Source organism: Peromyscus eremicus, chromosome 14 (genome assembly GCF_949786415.1).
Source record: "Peromyscus eremicus chromosome 14, PerEre_H2_v1, whole genome shotgun sequence".
In the NCBI taxonomy this organism is placed as follows: domain Eukaryota; kingdom Metazoa; phylum Chordata; class Mammalia; order Rodentia; family Cricetidae; genus Peromyscus; species Peromyscus eremicus.
The window spans coordinates 8,608,242-8,631,307 of NC_081430.1; the positions used below are offsets into that span (position 1 = coordinate 8,608,242).

The following is a 23,066-nucleotide window of genomic DNA, read 5'->3' on the forward strand; positions in this document are numbered from 1 at the left end:
TACAGTGCACCTACAAAGATTCTTCTTAAGTCTTCAGGCTGAAACATTTGGATGTTCTACAGTTCAACCCCATGATGGTGATTATATTTGCTGTTTATATAACACCAGTCCTCAAGGAGCTAAATTAACTTCACAGGTATTATATAATGAAAACTCACACTATGGCCTGAGAAAGGAAAGAGTGTGCTTTCATTTTATTAGACAGAGAAGTAGAACAGTGAGACACGACAGTGTTTCCTAGTAGGCCAGTGTTCAGGCCTTTAGGATTCTGTGCTCTTCCTTAAAAAATGTGAATTCCTTCTTGATAATAAATATTTATTTCCTATGAAACATTAATAAGAATGCATTCTGATGATAGAATGAAACTGAGTCTCTCTCCTCTATCAAGTTTACAATCTAAATAAGACAAGATAAGACATGAAAATCCAGGGAGTCAGGGTGCAATTTGCACGAGTGAGAAGGAGGTGACTCTTGGTTCCATTTCTCCTCTGAAAGAAGGCACATACATATTTCATCTCTGGCATATTTGGGCAGTGCATCAGTCTAAGAGCTATAAAGCTATTTAATTTTTTTCTTTCTTTCTTTCTTTTTTTTTGGGTAAAGCATTTTATGCCTGGGTAATAGATTTACACATCACTTGCAGCCTGTAACATGGCTAAGTATTCTGATTGACAGAACACCCACGTTCAGACTTGTTTGTTTTTTGATAAGGAAAATGCCAGCTAACTTCGTCCATATGTGCTCTCCAACAGGATGAGGCTTATTCACATGGAATGGACAATCACTTAAAATGGAATGACAGGGAGTACAGAAACGGCAAACATGGGAAAATTAGAACGTTTCCCCTTCTCCTTTTACTTGAAAATGTCTTAAAGCAATGCACTGCTACTTTAAAGATTATCAAAAATCAACAGTCTCATGATAATACTTTTATATCAAGATGTTTAATTCTTTTATTATGATAGAAATAAAAAATATAGATTACAAAATATTGCAAAGCTAAAAATTTGTTATCCTACTTAGATTGTAGAGCTACTAAAATTACGATGATATATCCAAACCAGTACTGGACTCAGAAATTACTTTGAAGCTTATTGTTTTAAATTATGGAGGAAAATATTTACAATTCTGTCTCCTGATGTGGTCTCTATGATAATCATCTGCATCTTCTCACAGCTGTTTTAGTTGAGAGTTTCTCAGTCCCTTATCCGAAAGACAAATTTGAATATTGCTAAGACATTGAAAAGGGATCAATCAGCTCTCTCCAGTTCCCGAGTACCAGAGAACAGGAGACTCCCTGGGCCAGAGACTTTATTACTCACAGCAAAGCAAGCAATAGGCATTTCCCAGCTCAGCTGGCTTGCCTTTCTCCCTTAGTGTGAGGAGACTGAGGAATGCAAGCCAAGTAGATGCAGCACTCAGCTCCGAGCGTGGTCACCAAGTCTCCATGTAGGACAGAAGCCTGTTCGGCCCGTCTTCATTAGCAAGGACATCTCTCTCCTCTGGAGAGAGTTGCTCCTCTGTTGTACACGGTATTTAGTAATCACTTGTGTTTCAAATGTCTTCTTGGGACAAAAACATGGCAGTACTTCTGCCTTCGAAACTTGCAGAAATTCAAGGGGCCCATTGACAAGTACCTCCCAGGAAGCATTTTCATTAATGTTTCATCTTAGGATGCAAATTTGACATTTCTAATTCTAATGTGAGAATTAGTTACTGTGGATTTATGGATATTATAAACCAGTGTCTTAGCTCTCACTGTGGTAAGAGAAAGTAGTTAGAAACATTATTGTTAATATTTTATTATTAATAAAAAAGTTGACCTGTGCTTGTGTTTTCCTTCTATAGTTCCCAAATACATAATACATACTCAGACATTAGTTGATAAACACACTGAAAGAAGTATTTATTCTTGCTAACTTGAAAAATTGTGAATTATGTCAGTGTTGATAGAATATCAATAATTTCAAAATTCAGTTTCACACAAATTGGTGAATGAGATATGAAGGGTTTGTAATAATATATAAAATGATGATAACAAATGATGGCCACATGATAACTTCATGTAATGCTTTTGGCCCTTTTATAGGGATTTAAACATAGAGTAGCATCCTATAAATTTGTGTTATTTTAATCCTGAGCAATACAGATGTAATTAATGTCATTAGTTATTAAAAATATTGTATAGATTTACTTAGCATAGTAAACAATATAGCACTTTTTTTTTTAACTAAAATTGTAAGTTAGTGTAAACCCAGGGTTTTATTGTGACATGTAGCTACAGTGATTGTTATAAATATGGCAAGTTTTTATACTCTTATCATCTTTAATTAAGGATAAAATCACTGTTCTTACAAGACAAAGACATGATCATATAATTATGCCTTTGTTCTCTTCATCAAAATTAGTCTTTAATATAGCACATATTCTTGAAGATTCCATTAGGGATCTGCGGGTGACGTCCTGGGATGACCATGTCTGACTTGGAAGCATTGCTTCTGCTGTTACATCCCGTTTTGCTGCCTTACAAAATCTAACTTCATTTTGAATTCTCTTTTTCCCAACACAAAGCCAGAATTAACAATTTTTACAAGTTTCCACTTCTCACACCTGCACCTAGGTCTTTTCTCTCTCTTTAGTCGCTTATTTGTGGAATTGTGTGCTAACCATGAGCAACTCAAAGGCGAGGCTTGCGTGCCCTGTGTCCTGGGAGAGCTCTGTTTGGCAGGTCATTGTGGTGGGGGCAGGGAATGCTGTTGAGCTGTTGACATTAGACAAGATCCCATGGGTTGCTACAGCATCTCAGAATCGTTGGCAGTATCTCATCAGGCTAGAGCACACGTGTCTCTGTGGCGATCTTGTAATGCAGGGAGTCAGAGATGAGGGAACAGATTGTCTTGAGACACTTGGGTCCAGCCTGAGCTTTATTGGCACTTACAGATTCTACTGTTTATTTCACTAAGTGCAATCTGTTTCTCTCACATCCTCTGCAGAATGTGAAGGATGACGGACAGCATGTGTGGCGACTCAAGCACTTTAACAAGCCGGCCTACTGCAATCTCTGCCTGAACATGCTGATTGGCGTGGGGAAGCAGGGCCTCTGCTGCTCCTGTGAGTACACTGGCTCTGCTTGATGTCATCACCTTGCTGAGGGAAAACTGAGCTCATACAATCATCCTATTTGTGTGACATACCCCAGGCCATGGTGCTTATAACGTATATTTCCCTGTAGCTGCTCAATGCTCAGGTCTCCGGCATACTTCCTATCAAGAGGAATCAATGATACTAGGCAACTCCTTAGACATTTCTTTTTACTGTAGTTTAATTTTCACGTATTCATGTTTCTCATCTTTCCTTGGAATATTTAGACATCTTCCACTGGTTTCTCATACTTAGCTCTTATTTATATTTTATATTCACCCCGTAAGTTAACCACTTTTTTGTAATTAGCTTTTCAAGGTGAGACGATTCCTTCAAATCTTAAAATAATAAAAAAAGACTTAGATCAATTGAATAAAAATAGATTTTGTTCATTCAAATGATGAAAAAAGTTAAAGCTCCAGGTCTTTCACCTTTCACTGAATGAGTGTGTGTGTGTGTGTGTGTGTGTGTGTGTGTGTGTGTGTTCCCATGCGTGATTGTGTGTTCATGTGGAGGTCCAAGGTTGACTTACTTTGTTTCTCACACCTTACATATTGACTTAGCTTCTCCTACTGACCCACATCTCAACTAGTCCAGCAAGCCATCTTACTCCTGGGAGACTCTGTCTCTATTACCTGTGCTAGCATCACAGATGGTCATTTTTTTTTTTAATGAGTTCTTAGGGGCTGAACTCTAGTCTTTGTGTGACAAGTCCTTTACCTGCTAATCTCTTTAATTTCCCCAATCCCTCAGACACATTATTTTTACATAAAGGAAAATCTTCATATGGCTTCTATAGCCATAGGAATATGAGGCATTATAAGTTGTGCTCATTTTAATAACTTCAGTCTCCTTTTCTTACAAGATTTATTTTATTCCAATAAATCCACACTACCAGTTAGAGATTCATTAAGAGGGTAGGTGTGTACATGTGTGTTAGTTAATTTATAAAATCATCTAGTATCTATTTAATTTATAGCATTGTTACCTAAAAATAAAGTTGATATTCCCTGAGGCAGAGATGAAATTCTCCATTGATCCAATAGTTTGGCCATATTGTTTTCTGCATTATAGTAAGCTTTGGAATTTTATTTCTCTGGGCGTATTATTTGACATTAAAAACTACACTTAATGTCATATATGTATTTAATTTCTAAAGCATTAGGATCTTTTATGTTTTCATAATATACTTGTCATTTATCACATAAGAGGAATATTTCTGATGGCCACTTTGGAAGATTCAGATATATTAGAACATTCTCCATGTCTAAAATCAAGCAACCAACCAAACAAAAAAACCTGTTTCAGAACTTCTATAGCTTTTTAAGAGAGTGAACAATTTTAGGGTAGATTTAATTGATTGAAACAAGACAACTTTCAAAGAAGGGGTGTGGTGTAACAGAAAAAAACAGATTTTTACCATTTATAAAATGGTCATCAGTATGTACTCCTCCTGGCTCTTGCCTAAGGAACTCACAGACAGGATGTTTTCGAGTTTTGTTAGAAAATGCTATAAGCTTTATATGCATTTCATTCATAATTCAAGAGTAGGTTTTTAAGGTGCTAATCTGTTTACTTATACAAACCTCTACATATTTATGAACTCTGAGGTGTTAGTTTGAGGTCAGCCTTCAGGCTTGGAGAACACCTGCAAGTGCCCCTACTAATATTTAGATGGAAACCATGAGATGTGGAGATGCACCCCCAATGTGCATGATATTGTTTTATGGCACAGATTTTATACACACACACACACACACACACACACACATACACACACACACATATACATTTGCTGGCATTTATGTATGTATATGTGTTTTCATATAAACACTAAGTTTTTCTTACTAGCACCATGGGTTACCTAGTGAAGGTAGTTGTTTTGGAGAAATAATATCATGATGAGAAATGAAAGATGAACTTCCCTGAAGGCCTGGCATGGATGATGAAATCTGTTTTCTAGAACAAATCTGCCCTTTAGCATTTAGGTAAGTCAATATAGAAAGCAGTCTGAAGCCATAGGCGTTTGCTCCGGTGCCTGCCAGCTGCTCTCAGGCCTACACTTTGTGAAATATAGGCCTCTTCCTTCTAGCAAATGACACCAAGCCATTTGGCAGCCATCAATTTGTCTTTAATATTTTTGTCATCTGGGAATTATTGTGAAAAATTTGAGCAAGGACTGATTTAATTAAGCATTTCCTGCTATGCCATGATAGAGGAGCCTTGGTTTCTCATATGCATACTATTTCCTGTACTAATTGGCCTTTTGTATTCCATGATAAAAACAGCCGACTTGGACTTTTTTCCTTGATGTGGCTGATTGGATTGATTAGGGAACTGTGGATGTGAAATGAGGTTCTGTTAATGTCAGTCTCCCCTCATAAAATTTCAATCAGGACCAGGGTCAGCTCTGAATCTGTGTACCTGTTTCCTTTCAGTCTGCAAGTACACAGTCCATGAGCGCTGTGTGGCCAGAGCCCCTCCTTCCTGCATCAAGACCTACGTGAAGTCCAAGAAGAACACGGATGTAAGTTCGGCAACACGGGCTTTCTACTCATGTTTCCCGGGCACCTCCTCTTACCACCCTGTTCTTCTCTGTACCAGGTCATGCACCATTATTGGGTTGAAGGCAACTGCCCAACCAAGTGTGATAAGTGCCACAAGACAGTGAAATGTTACCAGGGCCTGACGGGGCTGCACTGCGTTTGGTGTCAGACCACAGTGAGTAACACATGAGAGCACTGCCCTGGAAGGGCTTCCTGCTTAGAATAAATCAACTCAAATCTTAGGGGCTTCTTACGTCATCTACCTGAGATCAGATTTATCCTCATAGAAGCCAGGATTGTCGGACTGATCTTAGAGCTGACACCTTTATATGGTTCTTCACATAAGGTCCCACAGAACTCTAGAAGGTCCCAAGAAAGCAATCTGAAACCACAGATGAGAAGCTGGCCAACAGAAGGGGTTCATTTCTATTGGGGCACCGTTGCTTCTTGGGACATCCAACCATTCTCCCAAGCATGATGCTTTCTTCCAGGTACATTGTGAACTGGAACACAAGAGGTTTTGAAGTAGTAATCATTAAGGTCCTTCACGAGAAGCTCTGGGGCATTACCATGTTGACTGTCAAAGTGCTTCAGATAACTTTGGAATAATAACAGTTATCAGATGGTCCCACGGTATCTGTTTAATTTCTGAAATGTAACACAAACAAACATTACTTCTTCTTGAATGTTTACTAGCCTGGAGGAGTGTTTTGTTATCCTTGGTTTCTGTTTCTCACAGAGTAGCATGTTGGTCCTTCCATTCTTAACAATCTTCCATTTGTCAGAAGAAACAACAGAGGGCACTGTGTTAGTTATGCAGATCGGTCTTTTGGTAGAGCTACAAGGTTCTGCCCAAAGCTACATGTTAATCAGGCTTCTTAAGTGCACACACAACACACCGAATAATGAGAAAAACAAGTTGACTTATGCTTCAAAATGGAATTGAGTATTTAAAAAAACTGAACACACTGTCTCTGCTCATTTTCAGCTGTCTTTGAGTAATTTCAGAATTTTAATTTTCAGCAAGAGTAAGGACACTTTTATTAATTTATTGATTTTGTAGCTAACTGACAGAATATTTAGTTTTATTCATAGCTTTCTTTGAGCTATTTTATGAAAATTTTAGCCTAAGACTTCTCTCTCAATTAATGGGGCCTATTGAGAAAGCTCTCTAAAGAACTAAATGCCATCTTCACTGTCTGGGAGTCAGGGGAGGATGTGGTACTGTCCATAATAAACAGTGAAGGGGCCACCTGTGTGGATTCCATGACGGACTGCTTGTAAGGAAGACCAAACTAGGAAGCATCGCCGAGTCAAGATTTCTCCAAAAAGCCATTATACACTTTGTATGACTCGAAGTCATAACTTGAGAAAACCAGATTATTAACATGGCCTTTGTCACCTGCAAACTGTGCCATTATACCCGTGTACTGAGTCAGTTCAGGACAATATTCTACATTGTGACATGGACACACCTATCTTATAGGATTGTCATAAGGATTAAGTGGGTAAAACGTCATTGTACGTGTGTTTGGAGATGGAGCATATACTTAGCAAATGCTTAGTGACTAAACATCAGCTCAGTGGGAAATAGGAGAAATAGGTACAATTTGGCATGGGTGCCTATGCCAACCCTGGTCTTCACAGAGAACTCCCTGAATGGTACTCATGATATTTATGTCTCATCTTGGGAAGATTTATAACGGGAAACTGCCCAGTCCTAGTCAGAATAATACTTACATCTCTAAGGAGCACAGGGAACTGTGTGGCTCCAAGCATCACTAACTTTCATGCCAAGGTCATAGACCTGAATCCTCAGGAGCCACTACTCAACTCTTACCATGCCCCATTACCCTGCTGGTACCAGCATGGATTTCTAGTCACTGTGGTAGTTTGGAGTCAGTTTTTCTTCGTCTTTCACGTTATCTCCTTCACAGAGTCCTCACGTTTCTTCCTTAAAATATCTCTCCCAGATTCAAGATTTTGACTTAACGTTCCCAACCTTAGCACAAGCTCTCAGCACATCCCAACTAGATCATAGTAAGAATCTCTTGGCTCATTTCCATGACAGAAGGTACTTCTCTAATGTAGGCTTCTGTACCACCACCAGAAAAAGCTTTGGAAAATACTAATTTGTTATAATACGCCCTCTTCAGCAATCTATAATAATTCCATGCAGCCTCCCCACCACTTACCTCATTTTGATTTTGAGTCCCACAAAGCTCAGACTTAAGTTTGAAGCACACATTCTTGCATTTTCCTTCCCTACGGACTCTTGTATTAGAGCAGGGTTTCTGCTGAGGAACCCCTGAGAAGGCTATGGTTAATTCCTACCTTTTATTTAATACTTCCCACCCCTTGGACTGCACTAGTCTTAAATACTTTCTAGGAACCAACTTCAGTTCTGTATTTCTCTTGAAGTTTTCTTTAGTGCTAATATTTTCTTTTTCCGATTTTTTTTTACTTTATTCTAGAGGACAGAGTAGATTGTTCTCCAATGGTTTCATTTCTTCATACCATCATTCCTATGCTTCGATTTCCTCCAGTGCCACATGTTGATGGTGCACGTTGTTTTCTAATCATCTGAAGTTCTGGACAGTGTCAGGTTTTGAGGAGGTCCTCTGGTTCACTAGAATGACTAGTGTGCTAATCTTAGTGTTAAGTATTGAACTGCAAATACGCTTGCTCTCGAAATTGTATTTCCTAATATCTTGTAATACTCAAACTGCATCAGATGGTGCAGTGAATTTTCAAAGCTCAATGACAAAGGTCCATTTCTGCACTTCTGAGTCAGTGGAACCTCATCGCATTTGAGGCTTTGTTGTAGCCTACCGTCTTGTAGATGGTCAACTAAGTTCTAAGAATGAAGCTCCACGTCTTCTGAAGCTTCCTACTTAGCAAGGAAAGTCAGTAAAGCCCAGGAAGAGAACAGTGAAAAGCTGTATCTCCCACGTAAGCAGCTGCTTTCTGTACTTTCAGCTCCAGTCCTCTGACCCAGGAAAATGGCCTGTGACCATGCAGACCCCACTGCCAAGCCCACGTCTGCTGAGGGCGTCCTTGCCATGGTGTTTACCCTGTGTGCCGAGCTGCTTCTGGTCAAACAAAACAACCCTTGGCAGGCAGGAATCACTAGGATGTGAGGTTCTTATAGTTACTGAGACTAATAGGAGAAGGCCTTATACATCCAAACTAATATCATGACTAACTTGATATCCTATAAGGAATCAATTTTAATGAAAAGATTAAGCTCCTGACAGTGATTTTTAAATTTTTCAAGCCGTAGGCAGTTTTTTTCTTTAGCAAATACCAACATTGAGGAAGTATCCTGTATTTGTAAAATATTGATGTCGTGGGAAAGTGTCAACTAACAAAGTTTTTTAGGTCAGATCACTGAGCTTTAGTTCATAAGGATTAACTTCCTTCTTTTTTGAATCTCTAGATCCCAATAACTATTTTTCCCACTTTCCTTCCCTTTTTCCACGATTAACTTCTCTCATTAGCTCAACTCCACTCTATAACACACACACACACACACACACACACACACACACACACATGCACGCACGCACAAGTTCTTTTTCATCCAAACTTGAGACAGATTTTTCTAATAAACATAGAGCTGGCTCTAAATTAGGTGCTACTGTGAGCTGTCAAATTCTGAAATTATTTCCAAGTGTTTAATTCAAGTCCAAGAAAAGCTGGTTCATATTATATGACTTTCCTCGATATAATCCTGTATCTGTTATCCTCAAAAAGAGTTTCTGGGCATATTAAAAAGAAATTTTTTTCTGTTTCATCTTTAAAAAAATACACAAAGATAGCTGTGGACAACATTTTCAAAAAGGCTTTTGGAAGGTGGGAACTATTTCCTTTAGAAACTTTGCTCAGCAGACAGGATGCATCTGTGCTCTAGTTCATTTATAACCGCAGGGAAGACCTCAGTATCTCTGTTCTTGCTTACTTTGGACCCGCATTCTTGAAGACAGTCAACAATCCTTGACATCTTGCTCACACTGTCTTTTTCATACATTCTAACCCATGGAATAACATGGTAACAAGTTGTCCTAACCCGATTGTACTGCTAACATACAATACCACAAAGTAGGTAATCTTCCATGAAAAGGGATTTGTTTCTCATAATCTGGAGTTTAAGGACTTCCAGGCCTGGGGGTATGTCATATTAAAGCTTCTTTCTGAGTCGTAACTTGACAGATGACATTATATGTCAAGACAAAATAAATATTTGCTCTTCCGCTTTCTTCTGTTTCACTGTAAGGTTGCTAATCCTCTCACACCTCCATCTAGCTCAAATGAGCTTTCTAAGGCTCTGTCTTGAAATACTGTCCACATATGAATTTAGGGATTGCTCCCAGTATATGGAATATAAAAATTGTATTTAAGATACAGTGCCAACGTCAGAAACTTGTTATTGTTGCCGATGGGTATTAACAGCCATCTCTTTGTGACTTCTTTTGAAAAGACACACACTCACCCATTCAGAAAACACAATGTTACCAGTAACCTAAAGAAAACTGATTTTGTTTGAATTCAATTATGTTGTTTCTGTGTTGTTGATACTTGCTTTTGTGGTAGACATTTTATGTTTAGAGCATCTTACCTTTACAAGAAACATAACACAATTTGTGTTTGACAGTCTTGGTTTCCAGATTTCTTCATTTGTATTACTAGGTTCTATTTTATTGTCAGGGACATTTCTGGGCAACGGGATGCATCAATGACATCTGCTACACAATTTGACTCACAGCTTGTAAAAATGGTCAGGCTTTTACATGTTGCCCACAGCTTTGACCTTTTCCTTTATAAACAATATCATGCAATGGACAGCCATTAGAATATGTTTTCCTGATGTTTGATTGTAGTTTTCATTAAAAAAAAAAACAACAGCAACAAGGTATTCCAGTAAATTGTTAGTTAACACAAAGCTTTTTCTTAAGAAAAGTTCCTTTTAGTATGTGTTTTTGTTTTACTGACAGGCAGGATACTTACTGACATTATGGACCCTGTACATGCTGATGCTTTAGGACTGCCTCATGTTGCCCAGAAAAACTACATGTTGCTCAAAAAAAATGTTGTAGAACATTACAGCAGTAAACTTGAAAATATCGTACAGGGTTCATTATGCCTATAGAGGCAGAATTCCACGGGATCTATTGGAAGCTACACCCTTACTCACTCTAGTCTCCTGGTCAACTGAATATTTCTACATCCTACTTCTTTCCATTTAGGCCTTAATATGAATTGTGGGCACTAACTGTATTTATTGTTTATATTGGAAATAGATGAGATGCAGGGCCAAGGGAGTTGAGAATCAAATGGTATCTGTGAGCAGTGCTCCTTCTTGACCTGCATATGTGTCATTTTAGAATTTCTCAAAGAGGAAGAATCCAATGCAGCCTCACCATGAACACAGGAGGACTGCTCATCAGAAAGTTCTGAGCCTCTGACCCCCAATTTCAAGGTGTTTGTACAATCCCAAAGAGTAAAATTTTCATCTCCGTGATGAGTCAGGATCCAGAGGAGCCCTGAAACACAGGATCTGCCTTGGGGCTTTCCTAGTGTCAGTATGTTCAAAACACAGCATCTGCCTTGGGATTTTCATGGTGGCAGTATGTTCAAAACACAGGATCTGCCTTGGGGTTTTCATGGTGTCAGTATGTTCATTTTCTAGAGCTCCTTAACAAAATGTCCTAAACTAGGTGGTCTATGACAACATAGATTTGTTTTCTTATCACCTGGGAGACAAGAAGTCTACTATACCAATGTCAGGCATCCTGCTGAAGGATCTGGGGAAGAATCCTTTGCCTTTTCCTAGCCTCTGATGCTCTCTGGAAGTCCTTGGTGTTGCATGCTTTGTAAAGCCAGCACGCACATCTCAGCCTGGCTTGTCACATACACCATTCTCATGGTGTCTGCATCTCCTGGTCCAGATTTCCTTCTCCCTAGAACGCTTCCAGTCAAGGGATCTGGCCCAGACAAATCCAGCATGAGTGTACCTTAGCTAGTATATATTAACACAGACTCTATTTGCAGAAAAAAGTTTCACATTCATTGGTATCAAGAGTTAATATTTTGACTTTAAACATTATCCAGAATAGACCTCATTTACCTCACACTTGACAGCTTGTTACCAGTGCATCCAAATATCCAGAACCATATTTATTTTATGAGAATAGCTTCAATAAACTAATAATATATTTTAGAGTTAAGTTAAGGAAGCTGTTTTTATTACTCAAGCAGGGTATAGGTTTACTTGGCTCCTTTGTACAAAAGGTTTCAGCTGCTGCTGCATTTTGAATGCCTTTTATCTCTTGTCAAACCAAAGTCAGCAGTGCCTAAGAAGATGCCTACCCCACCTTTCTGTAGAGAAGTTTACGTGAGAAAGAGATGCTAATTGCAGATGGATGCATAAAGATACTTTTATTTCCTATAATGCAGCCTAATGGGCACTAATTATAGTAGAAACACTTGAACTCTAAGGCAGGGCCTCTGTGTGACAAATGTTTTAGAATACAGGACAACAGAAATCCTCTTTCAATGCAGTTTCATCACTAACAGTAAATCAACAATGAGCCTATACTCAGTGGCTAATTAACTGCTTATAGAGGGGAGTTAATACAGCTAAGGATAAATGGAGTGGACTTCTGAAATGAGTTGCCAAGCTGAAAATTGGTGTGGTACTATTTTTTTAACAAGACACATTGTACTGTTAAAAATATATAATTTTCCTGAAGTATGAATATTTTATACTAAATTTATATAAAGTGGTGAAGGGAGAAATTTCTAAATTTTTTGAACAAGAATTATTTTTATCAAATCTGATCAAGACCATCACATTGACTTAAAAACATCACTACTTAATACATTTTATTTTATATAAACTTGAAATTGAACCTGTGATCCGAGTTGATAAAATTATCAGCTAAGGTTCATACATATTGTAAAATAAATATCACATTATATGATTATGTGCTAACTGAATGTCGGGCTGGTAAATACAATATAAAGATACACTTTTATAATCATAATCATCTTCTTTTATTTATATCCTGCTCCTACTGAGATGACTCTCAGGTTACATTTACATATTGAATTACAAATTTGAAACTAATGATGGGATCAATTATGCCCCATACTGAGCTCTGCACTTTGGAATGACTTTGAGAAAACAGGAGGGTCAAAAAGAAAAAAAAAAAAAAAAACCATCCGCAGAGCACAGTGGTTTCAAGATCATGCTGAAAGATAAGCAGGGGAACTGTAACGGGAGATAATTTGTGTTTGTCAAAGAAAGCGGGGTCGTTAGATATAAAATTTGCAGCAGATTTTGGAAACGCTTTGTTCTTACAATTCCTCTAGTACACTTATAATGTAGTATTGCGTCTAGGCTGCAGTTCACTCTTCCCTGTGTGCCATGTCGTGTCGAGTTGATATTATTTCTCTTTCCTTTCCTAGCTGCACAACAAATGTGCTTCTCATCTGAGGCCTGAATGTGACTGTGGACCCTTGAAGGACCATATTTTACCACCCACCACAATCTGCCCGGTGGTACTGGTGAGTTTGTCCTTATCATTTGGATGTCACTTGTGGACACTGTGAATAACTGGAACACTATAACAATAGGTATTTCCGGGAATAATTTTTCATGTGTTAAGACAAAACCTACCTCGTCACTCCTGAGCAGAAACCTCTGCTCATGGCATTCTCTTTGTCCTCGTGTACAGTCACAGTGGGGTAGAGTATCGTAGAAATGGAGCTGATGTGAGGGTTGTCTTCGTCATGCTGTACTTACCAGAAATTATATGGGCAGAACACTTCTACATTTTACATATTTTATAGACCTACCTTCCCAGAATATTGAAGTTATTCTTGTGGGTATTTTTGATAGGAATACACACTCTGTGTCTACACTTTTGAAGTTCCTCCCTTAGGGTCAGAGACTATCTGAAGTGATAACACAGACCTTTTAACATGTTGTGTACTCTCGCTAGGTGTTTTTTTTTTTTTTTTTTAAATAACAATACATTTTACTACATGTAGATTAATTTCCTAATTAAATAAATATAAAAATGAAAAATGAAGGAGAGAAGCAGTTCTGAGCAGGCTCTTAATAAGGATAGACACAGGAGTTCAAAGACAATATTCATTTTCAGAATCCAAAATTATTTCTAAATGAAAGACTATTTCACAAAACAAACAACTTTGTGTAACACACATCTCATTCTCAAGAACAACGTGGGAATGAAATGGCTGGAACTTTGGTTTTATGTAACAAAAGTGCAACAACTAAGAAATATTAGACGAATACTTTTGTAAAGGTCAACTGAGAAATTAATCAAATTACTCAATTTTCACCCACTTATGATTCATTTTCTGATTATCTGCAAAATGCTGATGGCGTTTTAAATACCTTTACTTACAAAGTTATTATAAATTCTTTATTTTGTCAAATTACTAAAAGAAAAGAAAATATCTTCATATTGCTGAAGATAGTGTTAACTAATTTTAATCTTTTTCTCAATGTAATATTTGTTGAATGTATGTAATAAATAAAATTAATTATAAATACTGACTCATAAAATACTTTACATTTTAAATTAATTTGTTGTTATCTTTATGCTTTTAGAGAGATGAAAGGATTATAGAATTTTTACATTATTTTTCTTTTCTTTAAAAATATTGCAATGTTCCTGACTTAGATGCATCTTTGACATGAAGTTTTAATTTCCACAAAAAGCCAAATTCATTTTTCTGCCATTGAGATTGAGTTGGGATGCCCTGCTCAGTAAGGACCATTCTTGCCAGGATGTGTGACAGAATGTCAACCATGAGGCTTACTCTTATTTTTCTATTACTCATTTCTTTGGGAAATTGAAGGCTTAGTAACATGTGTCTCATAGATATTCCTGCCTTCCAACAATCTAGAAAAAAAATTTTCATTGCTACATTTGAATACTTTTGATTCTGAAAAGTTATTTTCTATCATCAAATATTTATATGGTTTCTATCATGTTTTGTATCTCAACATTTGAATCATTGAATCTTTAGACTACAGTCTATTCTGAAATGTGTTCCTCTTTGAGACAAAACTTTATCTACATTTAAATGACTTTCATTATGCCTCATTCAGTCCTTTCTTATTCTCGGGGCTCGTCCCCTGTCATCTTTCCAGGGGTTATGATGGCACCTTGCCTGTTATTGGTGTCACTTGGGTCTGGCTTCTTGTGTCAATGGTTTACACATTTACTATTCTTCCTAAAGGGACCTTATGTCTCTGGTTGATTTTATTTCCTTGCTAACCATGGACATGCAGAGCTATAACCTAGAAGTTCCATCCTGTGTTCATTGTAGCACATTCAGTATGTTATTATTAATTAATGTAGTAACACTAGGGCTTGTTTACTGAGTTCATATACTATAGCAGATGCTATGTTAAAAGTATTAGTTCATTCAGCAGGCATTATTGGGTGTCAAAGAATATTTTGTGTAGTATCAAATAGTGAAAAGGAAAAGCCACACCACTGCCTTCACAGATCTCACAATCCAGTTGGGTGATAAAATGGTCAAGAGTAATACAAATAAGTAAACTATTTGGCCCCTGACTGTACTAAATAAAACACATGGGAACAGAAGGATGGTTACCAAGAGTTGAGGAAGGAGAATAGGGTTGTGCTGGCTAGTTATATGTCAGCTTGACATGAGCTAGAATCATTGAAAAAGATGGAGCCTCAACTGAAAATACTTCTCTGTAAGATCAAACTGTATGCAGGCCTGTAGGGCATTTTCTTAATTAGTGATGGATGTGGGAGGGCCCAGGCCAAGGTGGGTGGTGCCTCTCCTTGGCTGGGTTCTATAAGATTGCAGTCTGGGAAAGCTATGTGGAACAAGCCAATAAACAGCATCTCTCCATGGCTTCTGCATCAGTCCTGACTCCAAGTTTTGGCCCTGTTTCATTCAGTTCCTGCCTTGACTTCCTTTAATGATGCATGATGATATGTGAGTAGAAACCAAATAAATCCATTTCTTCCAGCCGTGCTGTTGGTCATGGTTTCATCATAGCAGTAGTTACTGTAACTGGGATAAAGAGCTGTTGTCCAAAAGGAGGAACAATTCCAATTACACAGGAATTGTCAGTTTAGAAGTGTGATTTCAAGGACGATATCTATAAATAATAATGCTATATAGGACATTGAAAAATTGTAAAGAGACTACATTTCAATTGCCTTTACCATAAAAAATGCCCAGAAGAATAGGTCATTTGATGATCTCTAGTACTGATATAATTCAAGAATAAAATCACAACAAAGTCATTATTGGCCTGTATTTGTGATTCATTAATCATGATATTCTCCTTCCAGCAGAGTAGGATGAAGGTCCTAACTGAAGTACACAATGGAATGTTTTGTAAGAACAAGTAATACAATGACAGAAGAATAAAATATTACTATCATGTTTAAAAATAAGCATTAAAATAGAGGGACCTTTTTCAATGTATTGACGGAGGCAAACTCTTTATTTTTTTAGAGAAAAGAGTCTGTTTTGGAATCTATTTGCTTCCTTGGGCTTTTGGTTTGTTTGTAAGAATTAACTCTGAGTAACTTTGGTCTGGATTTCGGGATTAGTGCAAGACTTGAGTACAATGTAATATTTTCCAATATATTTTATTAAATAATATTGAAATGTTATTTTTAATATCTTATATATACCCAAACAAAAAGATGTATGATAGTTTTAGTGTAAAGAACAAAATAAAAATTACATAGAAGAAATTTTGAATCTACATACAAGAAGGAGTTCACTGAAGAAAGGAATTGAAGGAGGCACCATATGAATTTCTGGGGACAGGGCTTAATAAAAGTCTAGCAAGAACATAATCTCTGAGGCAGGAGATACTGGACATGTTGAAAGGACAATGAAGGATGTTAATAGCTGGACCAGAGTGTGTAGAGGAAGAATTGTACAAATGAAGGACATTTCATACTGTGTAGGGTAGTCAGACTATTATAAGTTAGTTACATTTTATTCTGAATTATATTAGAATTTGTCAGATTTTGCCTAGATAAGGAGTGATATGATTTCTAATTTCGAGTAAAAAATTTGTCTGCTAAGATGGGACAAAGATACAGAATTTACATATTTGGAGAGAGGGAGCTGGATCCTTGCTTGCAAGTGGGGATGTTGCAAGATCTGTAAGAAGTCTGAAGATTGGCTCGAAGTTAGTTCTGAAGTCACCTAGGGAGATGAAAACTAGAGGATCAAACAAACCCAGTATAGCTACCAAGGAGTGAGAGGCAACCGTCTCCAGTTAACGTCCTACATTTAGCACATGGCTAGGAAGCGTGAGTGAACACGGTTCTCTAGTTAAACCTTACCTCATATTTATTTCTAGGTACATTCCAATTCCAAGAGCAGAAAAGTCAAGCCCCGCATAAATGATTCTGTCATATTTTCCATACGAGGTGAATAGAAAGAATCAGGAAGTTTAAAATGTCTGCACAACAACAATTTCATAAAAAAATAACCTTGATTCACCAGGGAAATGAGAGGATAGTACACTGGAGGCTACTGTGGACTGGGTGAGTCTTAGAGTTAGGGTTAATGACATTAGGTAACAATAATGAAGGAGAGAGAAATAGCAATTATGAAAGAGTAGAGTTTTTGGTAATAAGAAATACAAACTTATTTGAAAATCACAGTGAGCTCATAAACTAAAGATAGTAATTGCTCTAAGTTTATATGCAAGTAAATAGAACAATGAAGGATAAAATGATAAATCCACGGGAGTCTGTTTAAGAAGTATTAGGGAAATTTATTAAGGTAAATTGAGGAAATACACTCACAAATACAGAATAGAGTAGACAACTGAAGTCATCCCCTGATCTGACTAGGAGCAAATCCACCTCACAGGCAGGAGTATTGAGAAGGGCCATGTGACCCCTCCCCCTCTCCTTTTAAGAGGTCACATACAATGGCAGGGAGCACCCCTCCTTTGGGCCCTATAGCCCAAGGCCATGGGCAGAGCAAACACCACTACAGAAGGAGATAAGAGGATGACATAGGAGCGTATTACCACTCCAGAACTGCATGGAATCCATTTCTCTACCTTCTTCCAGATGCCAGGCCAAGCCCCCTGTGTCTTATCTGAGACAACATTCACAAATCTTATCTTGTATTCTTCATCATAAATTGCAAGTTAATCACTGAGTCTGCTATTGTAACATTCACATTCTTGTCTTTTTATGTCCCATGCATCCGTGACAATTTTTCCCTTGGGACTGACTAGCCCCGTGGCATTCTTACCGAATGGATTCCTTTCCATACATCTCTAAGCTGCTTTCTGGGTCTACAGTCTAAAATGCAAACATGAAATGTCTCTTTCATGCATAAATTAATTGCAAAAATTTCCTTATTTGAATTCCAAGCTCTCTTCCATGGTAAACAAAGTTCTTCCCTGGATCAACCCACCCAGTCTCTTGCAAACCACATTAGACACTGGAAATCAAGGATAATTGAGCTACTTGTAGTTCTCAAAGTACACCTGTTCTTTCAAGCTTCTGCAGGCTTGTATATGTTAATAAATCAGGTGAAATTACTTCATCTTAGGATTCCTCCTGCCTTGCGAAGCAAGAATTAAAGGTCATTTTTGTATAATGGAGTAAATACATTGAATATTACACCCATTAACTATTTAAAGGCTCATCTTTTAAACAAAATAATGTTCTGCTTAGAGAATTTGTTAAACTGTTCAAACTAGTGGCCACTGAACCTTTTCTAACTTGTGGCCCCTCATGACTATACCAGGAATGAATGTACACTGTTACCTGCTATATAATTTTAATATTTCTTTAAAGAAAAACAGTAGACCTCACACAAAATAAAAATTAACTAGGTGTTTTTGTTATTGTTGCTTTCCTTTAGTGGAAGTTTCATCCCTTGTAACGTGCATAACTCAGTTTTTTGAGATAGTATTCACCATGAATACCAGGGGTATTGAGCTTAGTTATTATGAAATGACCACTCATGTCATCTTTATCACACCATACAAAGCATAAAAGAAGAACTTAAGATACCTAGTTGTATGCTATTATTCCTTAGCTATTTTGATGAAAACAGCTATATTGAAATAAGATGCACAGGCCATAAAATTTGCCCTCTTAAGGAGCACATTCAGTAACGTTCAGTGGACTCAGAGTTATGCAGCCGCCATTACCTTATCTCACGACAATGAACATGTGTGTTTTGGGCATGTCTTCATTTCTTTTTGGTATGCACCTAAAAATGCAAGAGTTGAGTTACAGTAGAGACGCTGTTTAGTGTTAGTATTTCTCATCAGAAATGCCATTCCACATCCTTACAACAGTTCAAACTTCAGTGTTTTCCACTGCAGCTGTTCTGGTATCTGAACAGTTTCCTATCGTAATTACTCCCCCCTTTGTTTCAGCTCCCTACTGCAGAAAAGACACACACGTTACAAGAGAAAGAAAGATGTCTTTTCCTTGTCAAGAAGTTACATTTATTTAATATAAATAGTTGTTTCATGATTAGCTTTGTTTTGTAAAATGAGAAGTTTGCTATCTATGTGATGTTATATAAATTTAAGCATGGAGGGGAGATGTCATTTTACTGATGTGGGGCTGTGATATGCCCAGCCAAAAGACATTTACAGCTGACGAAGTAAGGGAAGTTGAAGAAGATTCTAGCAGAGAGCAGAATTTTGGAATTAACGTTATGTTGAATTAGTTCATATGATGGTTAGGAAATCTGCAGCCATGGATCTGGGTGTACAGAGTGTTTACTACGTATTTGAAACTTAAGGAACTCTGAGAATAGTTTATTGGATGCTCCTGCTAACATTACTCATCATAACTCCGAGGCCTTGTAACAACGATCACTCTAAGTCAGTGATGGATGAGGGAGATGGTAGAACTATTAGATTTTGTGGGCCTCCATATTAGTGCTAGAAGAGTATTTTTAGCTGGAAGCCAAGAGTCTTCTCTATTGGAACTATAGAACTAGTAGTGGCTGAGAATGGGGACAACCTTTTTTTTTTTTTTTTTTTTTTTTTTTTTTTTTTTTTTTGAGTGTTACAAGCAGAGTGACTAAAGAAGAAGATGCAACCAGTTCATAGGTCACAGATCACCCAGGGAAACTTTTGTAAAAAGAGAGACATGGAAGACTGAGCATTTGGACAGTGGTGTCAGGATCTTTAATGAGATGGTGGCATTTAAGTGCAGACCCTGACTATAAGAGAATGACTTTTCCTTCAAAATGTCCCAGAATGACTGATTATATATACATACATACTGATTATGCACAAATACAAGTGAAATATTGTGTAAATAATACAAAAATCATTAATAAGCAAATAGTCCAGTTCAAAAGGCTAAGAGACCCAAACAAGCACTTGAAATAAATACGTATATGCTTTGTCTATAAACGTTTGTAAATGGACCTTCTCTCATCACTCATAAAAATACATGATACAAATTATCTACAGATATTATACTACAGAATTATAACACATACCCACCTGAAATGTAAGATAAGCTAAAAGCCTAAATTTCATCTAAGCACGTGACTGCTCCTCTGCTGCAGGTGGAAGAGGAAGTGGACCTACCACTCCAGACCACACACAATGAGTAACCTGCATCTGATCCTGACAGACACTACTTTATTATGCCACATTGGTTAATAGCATTTTTCCCAATTTCCCTTTGGAAAATAGAAAGATGTGATAGTTCATGAAAACTGACTTAAAATATACCTATATTTAGAAAATGATTACTTTATATCATCTGTTACTATAAGGATTACACTAGAATTTAAAAATTAAATTTTAAACTTGTATTGTAAAATAACAAAATATTCATAAAATCTAAAAAGTCATAAATTTTAGGTCTTTAATTCAGTAAAATAAAAGAACCTTATAATAAATAACCTCTTTGGTACTTAGATCTTTTTCTTATGTTTCTGTAACTAAATTAGATATGTCAAGTGACATGCTACTTTAATATTTAAATAGATATAATTAAATATATTTCCATGTATTGTGAATTATTATGAGGATTGGCTACATAATGTTTCTAACTGAGCACATCTAAAGTATGCACTGTTTGTGGCTACCTCCTTGCCTAGTCCTTATTTAGTTATACGTAACCCTTTAGTGGATGTCTTCAGAAAGAACACACTCTCCTGACTTGTAACCACCAGTACAAAGTATCACTGTCACATCCTGTTTTGTCCTATAAGTGATTATAATTTACAGAGATTAGTTATTTCTGTTCTACAAACACATCTGCCACACAGGGCATAATATCTGGAATATTTGAAATAGACACCTTGTATTGACAGAAATAATACATTTTAAATTCTAAATTAGCTTCAATGATCATGTCATCTCCATTTAAACTTCTACATTTCACTGGAAGGCATAATCAAAGCAATATCCATCAACAAGAAGAGATGGCATATTAAAGAATTTATATATATTAGCTGGGCAGTGGTGGTGCATGCCTTTAATCCCAGCACTTGAGAGGCAGAGCCAGGCGGATCTCTATGAGTTTGAGGCCAGCCTGGGCTACCAAGTGAGTTCCAGGAAAGGCACAAAGCTACACAGAGAAACCCTGTCTCGAAAAACAAAAAACAAACAAACAAACAAAAAAACAAAAAAAAAGAAAGAAAAAAGAAGAATTGATATATCAGGCATTTTGTCTAATTTTAGACAATTGAGACATTCTTTCTGGTATAAATTCTCATGTTATAGTATCTTATTAAGTTTTTGTAGTGAAGTTTATACTAATGCCAACAAGATAAATAGTGAAACTTCTTAGATCACAGAAAGGAAAACACGATTATATGGGGAATTTGGGATCTATGACTATTCTTCATCTTTGAGTCAAATGGTCTCGATTCCACCTCTCTTTCTTCTTCAGTGTTAACTCTGTAATGTGGCCAATTATGGTGTTACTGCAGCAGCTCTCTACGTAGTCCTACGTATAACACCCTCAGAGAACCATATGCCATATTAACTTCTCCTCTTCCGATCTCTCTCACTCTTCCACAGTTTTAAGAATTCTAAATTATACATTGTAAATATGGTGATTACATCTTAAATAGCAGAGGGTATGTGAAGTCTTCCTTAGAGCATGTGTTAAACGAAGTCACTACTCCACAGAATGTCAGAAGGTCTGTTAGGGAGTGAATACGATATGCGAGTCTTCTTCACAGCTCGGTTATTATGGGATCTTTTTGCGTCTACCTATCACTTACCTCACACAAGTGAGAATTAATAATGACAAGCCCAATGCTGAGCATCAGCCGGTGATAGGAGATACACATCTGAATTCCCTTCAGTTCTGAAACTTGTGAACGGTCCGTAACTTTCTTCCCTCTGCGAGCTCTTGAACTTCCTTAGCTGTAGTGTGTGGTGGGGAGGTGTGAAGGCTTGAATGAGGTCGGGGCTTGCTGCTCTGGGTGTCACGTTTTAGCTTTCTACTGTTTAGACTGCTTCACTCTTCCTTTCCACTTACCTCTTTCACCTTAAGTGATAGCCACTGAACTCATGTATCGTCTTGAAATATTTTGCCTAACCTACCTACAATTTGTACCCATGTAGTTTTCTTCTTCACCTTTTTTTTTTTGTCAAAAGAATGGGGATAAAGTACAATGTCAGTACTCAATAAATGTTTCATCAGTGTCATTACTTAATATTCATTTAATTAATATTCATTATAGGTCAATTCATAATTGTCATCATGGTAATGATAGGCAAAAGGAATCTCATTTTTTTTCTATATTTTGAAACTCTAAAAGATTCGGTTTCACAGTATTATTCATAAAGGAAAGTTGCTTTGTATTTATTTAATTTTTAGATAGGTGATGTTAAATTGTAGCATTCAAATCCCAGTGAGCAGTACAGAGCACTAGAGTATTATGTTGTATATAAAATAGGCCTACATTTGTTTCTAGCTTAGTATATTCCTCATATACAATACTAAAGTATGTATCATAAGAAAGGGGGCAACACAAAATGACGTTGTGTAATTATTACATCATCTATGCTGTGAGATCGACCATAATTCATTACATTGTCCTGGTTAGAGTAACATTGCTATGTTCTGAGGAAACCATCTGTATGCTGATGTGAGATAACACACACACACACACACACACACACACACACACACACACACAAACACACACACACAAGGATGTCATTTTTTAAGAAAAAGGTCATTATCTATGTTGAGTTATATTTGTTTCTACCTAAAATCATAGAGTTCTATTTTTGTGTTTATTTTTAATAGGACTATGAAAATATTTCTATAAGTTTCTATGATGGTTTCTACTTAAAATATAGTAGTA

At 37.0% G+C, this 23,066-nt stretch overlaps 1 protein-coding gene across 6 annotated transcripts in view; it reads left to right on the plus strand.

Moving 5' to 3' along the window:
* The window catches only part of Dgkb (diacylglycerol kinase beta), a 632,546-nt gene that overhangs the window by 142,449 nt on the left and 467,031 nt on the right, over positions 1–23,066 (plus strand). For all 6 annotated transcript variants that reach the window (XM_059279660.1, XM_059279662.1, XM_059279664.1 and 3 more), the window contains 4 exons: positions 2,994–3,111; positions 5,580–5,668; positions 5,746–5,862; positions 13,158–13,256. In XM_059279660.1, coding sequence (XP_059135643.1) covers positions 2,994–3,111; positions 5,580–5,668; positions 5,746–5,862; positions 13,158–13,256 — 423 coding nt within the window. The remainder of the gene's footprint in view (positions 1–2,993; positions 3,112–5,579; positions 5,669–5,745; positions 5,863–13,157; positions 13,257–23,066) is intronic.